At 36.6% G+C, this 13544-nt stretch overlaps 1 protein-coding gene across 2 annotated transcripts in view; it reads left to right on the top strand.

The window, feature by feature from the left end:
* Nucleotides 1-13544, top strand: part of NBAS (NBAS subunit of NRZ tethering complex) — a 339756-nt gene that overhangs the window by 145921 nt on the left and 180291 nt on the right. For both annotated transcript variants that reach the window (XM_045979111.1, XM_045979112.1), the window contains 3 exons: nucleotides 3482-3615; nucleotides 8510-8572; nucleotides 10661-10783. In XM_045979111.1, the coding sequence (XP_045835067.1) occupies nucleotides 3482-3615; nucleotides 8510-8572; nucleotides 10661-10783 (320 nt within the window). The remainder of the gene's footprint in view (nucleotides 1-3481; nucleotides 3616-8509; nucleotides 8573-10660; nucleotides 10784-13544) is intronic.

The raw sequence follows: 13544 nt of genomic DNA, 5'->3' as shown, positions 1-13544 counted from the left end.
TGGCTCAGGTCATGATATCAGGGTCCTGGGATCGAGTCCCACATTGGGCTCTCTGCTCAGCAGGGAGCCTGCTTCCTCCTCTCTCTCTGCCTGCCTCTCTGCGTGCTTGTGATCTGTCAAATAAATAAAATCTTTAAAAAAAAAAAAAGTTTTGTCTTTTCTTGAGTGATTTAAGATGTCGCCTTTGTCATATACCAAATTTCCATTTGTTTAATCGTCTCATTCTAGAGTTTTTATATTGTTATTGGTTGGTCTGTATACTAGGCACACACTGTTTTATTTTGTATCTTATTTTATTTATTTATCTATCTATTTATTTATTTAAGAGAGAAAGAAAGCAAGCAGGGCCAGACACAGAGGGGGAGGGAGAGGGACAAGCAGACTCTGTGCTGAGTGCAGACCTCCATGTTGGGCTTGATCTCAGGACCCTGAAATCATGACCTGAGCTGAAATCAAGATGCTTAACCAACCGAGCCACCCAGGTGCCCCTAGAGTGCACTGTTTTAATTATAGAGATTTTATAATGGGTCTTAAAAATCTGGTAAGGGTAGTATTCCACTGTAGTTTTTTTCCCCTAGGTTTTTTTTGTTTGTTTGTTTTTTGATCTTTTTAAAAGATATTCTTACATGTTTGTTTCTCCATCTGAACTTTTGAACAACTTGGCTAATTCCATAAAATAGCTCGTTGGTATATTTACTGTGATTACATTAAATTTATAAACTGGCAAGACCAATATCTTTATAATGTTAAGTCATCCTATTCAAGAAGAGGGGGTATCATTCTGCTTGTTCATGTCTTTTTTTTACTGTCTTTCGGGAGTGTTTGAAAATGTTCCTCATGTAGGTCATGCACGTTTCTTGTTAAATTTATTCCTAAGCATTTAATTTTCTGTTTCTATTTTAAAGCGACTTTTCCTTACCTTCACTCCTCTCTTTGTTGTTTCTGTATATGAAAGCTGTTAATTTTGTATGCTAGGTTTGCATTCTGCCACTTCGCTTATTTTTTGTATTGCTTTGTTCTCTGGGGTTTTTCAGGTATCAGATTTTATCCTCTGTTCTTTATCTACTTATCTGTAGTACATACTTTTAAGACCATTTTTAAAAACCAAATTACAGTTTTCTTAAATTTTACCTTGCTCTGCAGTATGGAAAATAATCTGCTGCCCATGGTGGGGAAAACTTAACTGATTTCCTAGAAAGTTTGAGAGGAGCTCTCTTCTATCCGCTTGAGCTGAGGCAGATGATGGTTTCATAGTTATCACTGAGATATTAGGGCAGGAATGATGGAAATACGAAGAAGTGTGTCTTACACTTTATGAAGTTAGACATCTTGTAGAGTTGAACAGAGCAAGAAGAGTAGAAAGTGTCTTAAAACTTTGAGCATTATGATTCATGTGCACAATAGATTGTTTTAAGAAAGATATGCTAAATGGCCTGGGAAGAGAACAAAAAGAAGCCATAGAAATACAGAGAGGAGGAGGATCTATATTTGAGAGTAGTATGAGGATGCGTTCATTAGACGAGCATTTATGGAGCTTATGGACAAGACTAGAAATCTGGGAAAGCCCAACTGAAGTCAGGGCAAATAGAGATAAAGTGGGATTCTCAGGGTGGCTTTAGATAGGACAAAATAATGTTTTTGAGAAGAAGTTCCATGCAGGAGTAGAATAAGACAAAGAGACAAAAGACTAATATCATGTTTACATAAGGCAAGTAATTTAATTTGCATGAATTAAAATTTGCCTAGTGGTTCATAGGACAGGAAAGGTAAGTTGGCACCAGGCCATGAAGGAACTTGGATGGAAGGCTTATTCTTTACCTTTCACACTGTAGGGCAGCTAAGGATTACCAACAAGGTTTTGAACACACGTGATCAACTGTGGATTCTAGAACATTTAACTTCCAAGTGATACTTGAATATTGCAGGGAGGGAAAGATAGAAAGCAGGGAAATCAAGGGAACCATCACAGAAACAGAGAAACAAAGGCTTCTATTTCAGTTGGTTTTCCAATATATTCCTTTCACTGAAACTGCTTTCAGTTTTTTCCTTTTCCTATATGAGTTGTTTATGACTGTAGTTTTCCTCCCTCCCTCCTGTTCTTTCTATATGTGAAGTTTGCAGGAGTGTGAGACCGTGTCTCTTAGTGTGGGCCCTGGGGCCGGCTGCCTGCATTAGGATCCCAGCCTGGCCATGACCAGCCTTGCGCCTTGAGCAAGTGACATGTCCCGTCAGTGCCCCAGCCTCCCCTTAGGGAAATGGTTTGAGGAATTAAGAATGAATGCTCGGGAAGCACAGAGAAATAGCACCTGGCACACAATAAGAAATCAGGAAAAGTTTGTGATTTTAATTAATTTTTAATAGTAATTATTTTTATTGTGTTCTGTCTCTGTTTCACCAGTCTGTCAGTCTGTCACTTTGCAACCTTGGATAACTCTGTACATGTTGATGTCACATTAACGTCATGTTTTTTTCTTAACCCCTTGAAGAAAGGCATAGAACTCCGTTAACTCTGCTGCTTTGGAAAACTTCACTTCCCTGTTACTGAATGTTTCTTCTTCGCATCCATTGATGTGATTTTTCTGCTGAGAAGATGTCTTGTTTGGCAGCTTCTCTCTTTCACTTTCTTGAGTTTCTACCAAAATGTTGAAAACCACCAGATCTTTATTATGGAAATTGCTTTAAACTTATTTTGTCATTGAATAGGGCTCTAAGAGTATAGGTTCAACTTTCCATTTTGCTGTCTTCAGTAATAATGGAAGCATTCTTCATGTCTTAATTTCATTCTCACAACAATGATATTAGGAAGATGTTAATATCCAGTAAGCTGAGAAGTAGAGATGAGAAAAACAAGGCACAAATACAGTATGTTTGTATTCCAGAAAATAAGAAAGAAAGTCTGGTTTGCACTGGGAAGTGTGTATCCTGTAGAGAGTGACCCACAGTGGCTGGCTTTCTGCATCAGAATATGTTCTGTGATTTGAATATTGCTGCATTGCAATGTGACTTCTTTCGAATAATATCAGTGCTGTTTGGTTACATGACAAATATATAATGCATCCTGAAAAATAGTAGGTTCAAGCATCTCTGAATATTAGTTAAGGAATTTTATATATTTTTGTAATTGAAACACATAAAATTTGGCTTTAGGGTTAGAAATGCTTTTAATGAATTGCCTTTTTAATTCACTATGTTTCTTCTATCTACTTTATCCTGAATGGGTCATGAATTGAAGAATCTGTTTTTAGCAGATGCGAAGCTTATGGGTACAAATTATCTTTTCTCGCTGATTCTGTAATTAAAATGTGATTTCATTTAGAATTATTAAAGACCCCAAAAGTCTGTAAGCTAAAGAAAAATAAAGATTTGTTTTTGCAGCTGATGAATTGCACTGTTTAATATTCTATTGACAGTTGCAGTGGGCTATGGAAAAACTGACTGTAAATCTACCGACGTTTAGTACAGCATGCTTTATTTTCTCTAGCTGCAGCAAAAAATTATTCCCGATCAGGACCAACTGATGGAAGTAGCTCTGGAGTGCATCTACAGCTGTGAACGAAATGACCAGCTGGCTCTTTGCTATGACATATTAGAATGTCTTCCACAAAGAGGATATGGGTAAGTACCTACAGTGTGCCAGGCTTATTGTCTTTTCATCCTACCAGCTAAAATGAAAATGTTGCTTCCCAGAGGGTTCATTAGGCAGAATTTTGGGCATCTAAAAAATATACAGAGGAGAAAATGGAATCATCTGCAAACCTGTTGCCTAGAGATAAACTTCTGTTTTTCCAGCAGTGTTTGAGCAATCACTGTAATTTTGCCAGCCTTGATCAATTATCCATCAAAGAACAAAAATATCACCACCACCACAACAAAAAGTACTTTGCATCTAGCGCATAGACACTGATATCTCTGTTTTAAGTTGTGTTTCTAATTAAGCATTTTTCGTATTTATGAGCTCCTGGTATTCTGCGAATTATTTGTTCTTGGCCCTTGCCTATAATAATTGTGTTCAAGTAGTAATGCATGAATATACATAATTTTATTTTACTTTGTTTTTCTTTGTTTTACTGAAATATAATTAACACAGAGCACTGCATAAGTTTGAGGCGTTCGTCGTAATGACTCGACACACATCGCGAAGCAACCACAGTTTCGTTAACATCTGTCATCGCGCGCAGATACAAAAAAAGGAACAAAAAGTTTTTTACCTCGTGATGAGATCTTTTACTTTCATAACAACTTTCAAATATAACATATAACAGTGTTTTTGTTGTTTCCAGTTGGTTTCCTAAATTGTTCCTTGAGTGGAACATGTACATTGTATGTCATTGTCCCCCTACATACTTATCTTAGACCTGGAGGTTCATACCTTTTGACCGCCTTTACCCATTTCCCATGCCTCCAGTCCCACCTCTGGTAGCCACAAATCTGATCTTTTTCTGTGAGTTTGTTATTTTTGTTGTTTCGGTTTGTTTGTTTTTTTTTTTTTAAGATTCCACATATAAGTGAGATCATCATACAGTATTTGTCTTTCTTTGTCTGACTTTTTTCCCTTAGCTTAATGCCCTCCATCCATGTTGTCAGAAAGGGCAGGATTTCCTTTTTTTTTTTTTAATGGCTTTCATATTCCATTGTGTATATGAAAATGGCACATTTTTGTGATTCATACATCTTTTGATGGACCCTTAGGTTGTTTCTTATCAATCTCGGCTACTGTGACTAATGCTGCTCCCTCTCTCTTTTCCTTCTAAGGAAATTTTAGTTTTCTGTGAACTGAATGATAGAGATCACCAAGTTTGCACCCCATTGTGAGATAGTTTCATGCAGTCACCAACGGTACTGCAATCAGGTGTGAGTTTGATGGGTAAAGGATATTTGCGTGGGACCGAAGTATGACCTCAGCAAGTTCATTTTTTTTGTCATTTCAAAGGGGAAATTTAGCTTTTGAAAATAGAAGCCGACTGCCGTCACCTTTAATTAAGCTAACCAGACGTGCTGTCACGATCAGCCTGGTGTTACAGGCCTCCTGTGAGGTGCCAATCTGAAGAAAGGTGTTCATCCTTACTCTAGTCAGTCCTCCGGGCCGAGCTTCAGGATTACAAGCGGATGCAGAGAAGGGGGAACAAGTTAAACGACACCATGAAGGAAATGGTCAAGTAAATGCAAAGTGTGAGACACTCTCCAAGTCAGCTGGTCTTTCCACTTTTGTGAAAAGTCTTGTGTCATGGAGGTGCTGATCCAGGATCAAGGAGTCTGAAGGGTGCCTGGCTGGCTCAATCAGGAGAGCATGTGACTCTTAATCTCAGGGTCATGAGTTCGAGCCCACATTGAGTGTAGAGATGACTTAAATAAACAAAAATTAAAAAAAAAAAGATGAAGGAATCCAGAGAGACATAATCCTCTCCTAATTTTTAACTATAAAATAACATATGCACATAATGAAAGTGAAGAAATTGAAAAACTTGTAATTGATCAACAGCTGTTTGCTGCCCCGTGTCTCCTCACAGGAAACACCAGCTTAAAGAATGTGTTTCTTCTGGTCTTTGCCTGCCTCCTCTAAGACAACCATGTTGTGGCTGCAGTTTTACGTGATTATTGACGTCCTTTTATGGAAGTCTACCCATCCCCCATACCTACTTCTACCATTTTTTCAGTATAGTTAGGGTAGTGTTTTCATCATTATATTATGTAAATATTGTTTCTACAGAGCTAGGTATGATTATATTTCCTTTGTATGCAACTTTTTGTTTTTCCTGGTTTTTTTTTTTTCTTCCGCCCCCTTCGTTTTTAGAAATTTCCTTTTCCTTTTTTGTTGTTTTGTTTGTTTCCATGTATCTCCTTCCCTCTTCTGACGGAAATAGAGAGCTCTTTTCTGTGGTCAGACATATCTCAGTTCCTTCCCTTTTTCCCCATTTTCTCTCCGTCTGTACCTTTTGGAACATCCTTCTTGGAATTGTCTTTTCTCTTGCTTCGATGTGGGTTAATTGTCCCATATTCTGTACAGCTGCCATCCTGAGGCTTGGGTTTGCCTCTCTCTCGTGTTACATACTGCATTTCTGAAATTTCTTTTCTCCTTTCTTTACTTACTCTCATTTTGATGGAACACAATCTTAATAGTTTCCTGTCAAAGATTACATGGAGGCATTTTTATTTTGAGACTGTTCCATGTCAGAAAGTTACCAGAATTGCCCCCTGAACTTGGTAGAACCTTGGCTGTGTATACAGTTCTAGGTTTATAATCTTTTCCTTGTAAGTTTTGAAGGCATCAGTCTTGTCCTCTCCTCCCAGGATTGTCAGTTAGTCCTATACCATTGTAAATCACTGCTTTATAGATGGCTTTTCTTCCTTTTTGGATATTTCGTTGCCTTCTCTTCATCTCTAATGTTCTGAAATATCATAAGGATGTGTTTTATTGTGACTCTGAATTTGTTATGTTGTTCATTTAGACAGCCTGTTCCAATCTGGAAACTCCTGCCCTTTAGAGCTTTGGGAAATTTTCTTATATTCTTTCCTTGATAAGTTTCCTTGGTAATTTTATTTATACTCCCTTCCTTTTTCTTTCTCTATTTTTTAATACTTCTTTATTTAACTTTTTAATTTGTTTTCCCACTTTTTGATCTTTTGTTAAATGATCTGGGAGTTTCTTCAGTTTTATCTTTTCATCCATCTTTTCAATTTTAAGATTCATTTTGACTTTCTTATTTAATTCTAAGAACTTTTAAAATAAGCTCGTGTCCTACTGTTGTTTCAGAGTAGGAGACTCTTCCTCTGCTCCCTGCACGGCACACTTTCTCACCACGGTCTCTCATTTTTCTTACCTGGTTGTTTGTATAGCTGCCTTTACTGTTAGGGACTGTCCTCCATGTTGAGTGATTCTTGATCATTAATTTATATCTAAGACACTAAGAAACTGATTGGAAGCCTTGTGACAAGATAAAGTCTTTTCATTGTAGGAGTGCTTGGGAAGTCGCCTCGTCTGTGAGCACCTAGCTTGTCCTCTTGTTTAAGCTTTGATTTTTTTTGTGTAGGTTCATCTTAGATTCTCCTATGTTACAGGAATGTTGGGTAGTTTATACATCCTGATCATTCATTGCCTTATCATGGGTCTCAGAAGGAATCCAGGCAGTTAGACTTGTCAGTGGTAAAGCTGAATGGAGATTGTGGTAGCGCTTAATATGTCCTTGCCTTCCTCCATCTAGGGTTGGGGAATCTTCCTGTAGGGTGTCTCAGCACGTGTTTATCACCCAGACTTACAGAGATATGACCATAGGTTATCTCACGTCCTTAGTAAAGACTGGCAGGAATAGCAGGTGGGCCTCTGGGAACTGTAGGTCTCTCTCTCAGAACTATGGGCTGTCAGTAGGCAGCAAAAGGCTGGTAAAGGGATTGTATGGACAGATTTTGTAGCACAGTGTCATTACCCATCATTTAGAAACCTCAACCCAGTGTCTATCAGGGTGTTGGTAGTAAAGTTGCTCTCCCTAGAGGGTAACAAGAGATGCAGTCTTCTCTTAATGTCTGTGACAGAGGCCAGTAGTGGTGGGGAGTCTCTTCCTTGAATGGCCTTGCTGGGAAACTTGATAGTCTGTCTTTCAGCTTTGTTGTCCTTGTTTCTCCTTTGTTGTCCTTGAATCAACTCGTCAAGCTCATTGACTCCCAAGTGACACGTATAATTTTTAGGAATAAGTGTATTAGACCTTGTTTTTCAGCAAGATCACATTAGCATAAATATTAATTTTTAAACAGTAATTTGCCTACCATGAAGTATCAATGAATGATGATATTAAAAGAACATATTTTATGTAGACACTGTAATTACAGAATTAATGTGTTTTTGAAGAGTGTGTAGGCTAAGAAATGCCTCTTTTTCTTGGCTTCAGATTAATGATTTCTTTTGATCTAACAGACTTTTTTGTAAATACAAAAATAGATTGATACTCTCTTGTTTTCCATGTATTTCTTAATGATTATGTTTCATATTTACCGTTTTCTAAGTAACATTTTTAAATTAGCCTATTATTAAAATATAGAGCTTCCAAATATTTTCTGTGATTCTCTTCATGCCAAGTTCATCAGTTTTATTCTGCCTGTGGTTAGTTGTTCATTTGTAGTAGTTACATGGTTATTTACCAAATGGCAAACTGTTTTTTGTTTTCATCACTTAGGAAATGAACACTTATTTAACCTAATTAATTTTTGTGCATCTTATGTAGGCAACATATTCCACTGGCTGAAAAAAAATCTATAGTAATTATGTTTATGGATGTCAATTCACAAAGGAAAAACCCTGTATTCTTTTTTTTTTTAAGATTTTATTTATTTATTTGAGACATAGAGCACAAGTAGGCAGAGCTGAAGATGTCCAGAAATAAGACCAACATTTTGCCCAGCAGTGTAATATTGTTGTATATTAACTATAAGGGAAACATCGTATCTTTTTTCACTTGAGTATTATATTCTATGTAAAAAGCTACTACTAAAATTTAATTTTTTTCTCTTAATATTTCAGTCATAAAACAGAGGTAACAAATGCGCTTCATGACATGGCAGACCAACTGGAACAAATTCTCAGGTGAGAGAAATGTTAGCCCAGTCTGCTCTGGGCTGATGCAGGAGGTCTGCCTAAGAAACGTCACTTTTCATACGTTCAGTAGTCGTTTGCAGTTAACTTCCTATTTGTTTGACTCTCTTGGGAGTGAATTTTCTTAATACAAAGGTACCGCTAGCTGTGGCAAGGTAATTAAAAGCCTGGATTTTGGAGACTGGTGGACCTGTGTTCAGATGTGGGCCTGGTGACTCAGAACCTGTGTGACCTTTGAACCCTGGGTTTTCTTACTTATAGTATCTAACCCATGAGCTAATGGGATTCATGTTAGAGTAACCACTTAAAGTGCTTCCTACCCATGAGGTACGCAAGAAATGTAAGTTCCTGCAACAGTTATTAATGTCTGTCAGCAAACAGTATTTATTATACTCTTGACTTCCGTTTTTTGGGCATATTACCTCTGATAGGACATCTGGATTAGATCAAACTGCACTAGAGCCTTCAAGTAACTCTACAGTAATATTCTTCACTGTCAGAATGAAGCATTAAACTTTCTATGTTGGAGCCTAGAATTCCTAATTTGGCATTTAGGAAGTCAAATATATTTTACTAACATTTCGATGTGTATAGGAAGATGCTTGAGTAATTTTAAATATCTGTATTACAAATTTTAGGGCTAACAAAATTTTTTCCAACACATAATTATAGAATTATAAGGTAATACTGTCACTTTATAGTGGTGATATGAATAGAAAACTATAATAATTTGGAATCTACTAATTAGAAGTTTTATTCATTGAATTTAAGGAACTTGAGTATACAAATATTTCAAGTTGAATTTACGGAAACAGTGTTTTTGTGCCATATGTGTATGGGAGTTGAATGAAGAATCATTCAGTTTCCTCAGGACCTCTGTTTTTGTATTTATTATTACCTTGCTGCTTGTTACTTTGTGTCCCGAAAGTTATACAGTTTTTTTTTTTTCTTGAGAAATTCTTAATAAATCAAGTTCGTTCTTTCTTTCCAACCTTAGCTTATTTTAGTTTGGCTGTGTTTCTCCTTTCTCTGGTGTCCTTGAGAAGTTGAACATAGTTTGAGTAAAGTTTAGTGGATTAAGTCAATATAGATTCATTCCTTACAAATTCGCATGATTACCTTTTTTTCCGTAATGAAACTGAGAAGAGTGATCTCAAAAAGATATGGTGAAATAAACAGGTATTTCACAGTATTTCACGGAATTTCATGGTATGTTCCTGGGTGTAACCATGAGTGGTCTTGAGATCACATTATGCTCTTACTACCCCAAGGAAACAGTTATACGTGATCAGTTTCTGGATGATACCCATGTCTTTCCCTGTTTAGTTTAAGCTACTGACCTTTTAAAATAAGAAATTTTTTCCTCTTCCACCTCATAGGTACTAATCAGTGAAAAATGTTTTAGCATATGTGATGTCAGGTGACATGACCCATGAAACCTCTCTTTACGATGAGCTACTGAATTCTAGCCAGTCACGCACTATAAACCCAGTAGTAGTTAATTTAAAAATGTGAGATTTGGTGAGGTCAACCATCATATATGTATGATGATGATTCGGGAATGAGATATCTCAAGAAGGTTCATCTGGGACAAAATCTATGACATTTTTTATTTTTATAGAATAGATGCTGGAGGGAGATTGAGCATTGTGATGTTTCTTTGGCTCCAACTCTAAAATTGTTTATTCCTTTTCTAATGACCTTGCCTCTAACAAATTACTCACAGGATTGTTCAGAGGAAAAACTGAGTATTGAAATGATAGATTTGCTTGTTACTGATTTGATGCTTTTAGAGTAGAAGAAAATAATAAAAAAAATTTAGATAAAGATATGTCATATTTTTAAAAAAATGGGCTACTAATTCCAAATACATTGTAGTAAAAGTACGGAAAATAAGATTTTATATATGATTGTTAGCTTTTTTTTTTCTGAAAATTAATGCAGTATGTAAAATTGGGTCATTCTATACTACTTTTTGTTTATAGTACTAAACACCTACGTTGCTGCTTGTATGTTCAAGACTCTCAGACTTTTTTCGTTTGGTAGCAAGACTTTAAAAAATTCCTCTCTCCCTTTTAGCGTGTCGGAGCTCTTGGAGAAACATGGACTTGAGAGACCGGTTTCGTTTGTTAAGAACACTCAGTCTAGCTCAGAAGAGGCCCGCAAGTTGATGGTTAGGCTGACCAGGCACACTGGTCGGAAGTAAGTAATTAACAAAATTAATTGACACTTGTATATGATTAAGAATAAATACTGTTCTTTTTTTTTTTTTTAACTTACTTCATTGAGTTATAATTGATGAACACTAAATTCCATGTATCAAGTGTAGAATTTGGTAAGTTTTGATATATGTAGATACTTGTGAAACCATCTTGCAATTGCGGTAATAACTATGTCACCCTTAGAAGCTTCTTCTTGCCCTTTTGTATTCCCCTCCCTTTTGCTTGTCTTGATCACCCCTTTATCCCCTCTCTAGACTACTACTGATGTATAGTCTATTCCTATATATTATTTTGTATTTTCTGTAACTTTATGTAAATGGAATCTAGTATACACTTTTGTTTGGCTTCTCCCACTCAGTGTACTCATTTTATCATTCATCCTTGTTGTATCATGAATCAATAATAATAATTCCATTTTATTTATCGAGTAGTATTCCATTTTATGGATTTATCACACGTTGTTGAACTGTTTGTTCACCTGTTTATGGACTTCTTCTTCTTTTTTTTTCTTTAAAGATTTTATTTATTTATTTGACAGAGATCACAAGTAGGCAGAGAGGCAGGCAGAGAGAGGGGAAGGGAAGCAGGCTCCCTGCTGAGCAGAGAGCCCGAGGCAGGGCTCGATCCCAAGACCCTGGGATCATGACCTGAGCCAAAGGCAGAGGCTTTTAACCACTGAGCCACCCAGGCGCCCCTGTTTATGGACTTCTTGGGTTGTTTTGGTTTGAGTTTTGGTTTTTACAGCTAAAGCTATGGACATTTGTGTACTATAAAATATTCCTAATTTTTTAATTATAAGTAGAATTTTCTTAATTTCATTTTTGGATTGTTCACTCCCAGTGTATAGAAATGTTGACATTTTTTTTTTTTTTTTTTTTTGATTTTGATATATTGAACTTGTGTCTCCCAACCTTGTGGGGCATCTGTATTAGTTCCAGTAGGGTTGTGGTGGTTTTTTTTGTTTGTTTTTGTTTTTTTTTTTTTGATATTCTGTAGGATTTTCTGTATACAGTATCATGTCCTATGCAAGTAGAGACTGCTCTGCTTCTACCCAAGCCCTACGAGAGCTGCACATGCACCACCTAGATGGCTCCAGGAATCCAGAGCTCAGCCAACAGCAGTAAACTGCTTATGGAATGCAGCCAGTAGTGGCCTGCTCAGGGAACTCTCCTTCCTAAGAAACCCCCTGGCATTTTGTATCTGTCTCTCTCCCTATCTGTCCTTTTCAACAGTGAACTGTAGTTACTGATGTATGTGCCTTATGTTCCTTTGGAGATCCTTCTCTAGGGCAAGGGCAAGTGTTATAGGTCCCATACATCTAATATGGGACCATCTGTATCAATGGCCCTCTCTCAAAAATTCTTAAATGAATAATTTAAAAGGTTTTGGCAACTCAAGTCTTAAGATTTTTTTTTACAGCTAGAAACAAATGGTCAGTATTTCTGATCATGCTGATTCTACTCTAGTACCCACTCTTCAAGAAAGCCTCATTGTTACAGCTAGAACACTCACTTCCTGTGTTTTCCTGTGAGTTCCTCAAACACTTCTGAAACCTTTGAAGTTAATCTCTACTCATGCTGTTCTACTCCAATATGTAGGAGAATATGGCCTCTTTTTTCTAACTAATTAATTTGAAGGAAATCTTAATTATTTAATACATGCCACCATGGCTGGGCCTTCAGCATCTATGGGAATATTCTTAGGCATATTCTAAACAGTAGCAGATTTCACTGAATCTGCACAAATCAAGTTTTACCATCTTGAGTGCAACGCTGTTTCTCCCTGGAAAATATCCCTCAGTTCCAAGGCGGTAACTAATACATCATATTTATACTTAGGGATCTCTCTGATAATTTGCAACTTCTGGGATAGTGCCTTCAGGTTCTACTCTTGGTTCCTATTTACTGAATGTATTCTGAAAAGGCCATTGTAAATAATGTCTTATAATTTATTTTAATTAGAACCTGTACTTACAGCTAGCCATGTGTGAGGAAACATTAATACCATCTGTCCCAGTCTTGATGGCTTCCAGAAGAACAGCTGGGCTATGAGAATTTGAATTCAGCTAGACAATGCCTAGGTTTGATTTTATCCAGCTGGTGCAAGATGGACAGTCTCTTCATCAAACGTTTTGCAACTTACTTACCTGCAAGCCAGATCTGAAGGAGCCCTCCAGTTCTTCGAAGTTCCCCAAAGAGTTCACATATCAAGGTCTAACTAATGGACACACTTCAGGGATTGTCCTGGAAGACGTGAAAATATGTCAGTTTGTTTTTTCCGTTTGTATGCTGAGATAAAAAAAATATTCTCTTATGCTTTTTGCATAGGCTATAGAAGTAAGTGCTCATTTTGTGTAATAAATACAAAATACTATAAGCAAGTGGAGCATATGCTTATTAAAAAGTTTTGGTGAAAAATTTCACGAAGACCAGAAATTTCATAGGAATGATCTCAAATACATGCTTTTCCCATAGCAATACTACTATATGCATATAGTCTGTTTGCCCTGTTTTTAATGAATAAAAAAGGCAAGAGACTTGGGAAAGAAACATCCAAATGATATTTGACAAGCACAAAACAAAATAAAATCTGCCCTTTCAAACAATGATATTCAGGATTATGTAGAACATCAAGATTAGCAGGTAAATAAAAATGATTCCAAATTCATATATAGTCAACAAAGGTGAGCTTTTGGGGGAAGCAGAGAAAATTACAACACTTTCTCCCTCTTGCTAAACAAT

Source organism: Meles meles, chromosome 15 (genome assembly GCF_922984935.1).
Source record: "Meles meles chromosome 15, mMelMel3.1 paternal haplotype, whole genome shotgun sequence".
NCBI classification, from domain to species: domain Eukaryota; kingdom Metazoa; phylum Chordata; class Mammalia; order Carnivora; family Mustelidae; genus Meles; species Meles meles.
The sequence above is the reverse complement of the archived record's forward strand: the minus strand, read 5'-3'. Positions and strand labels throughout refer to the sequence as shown.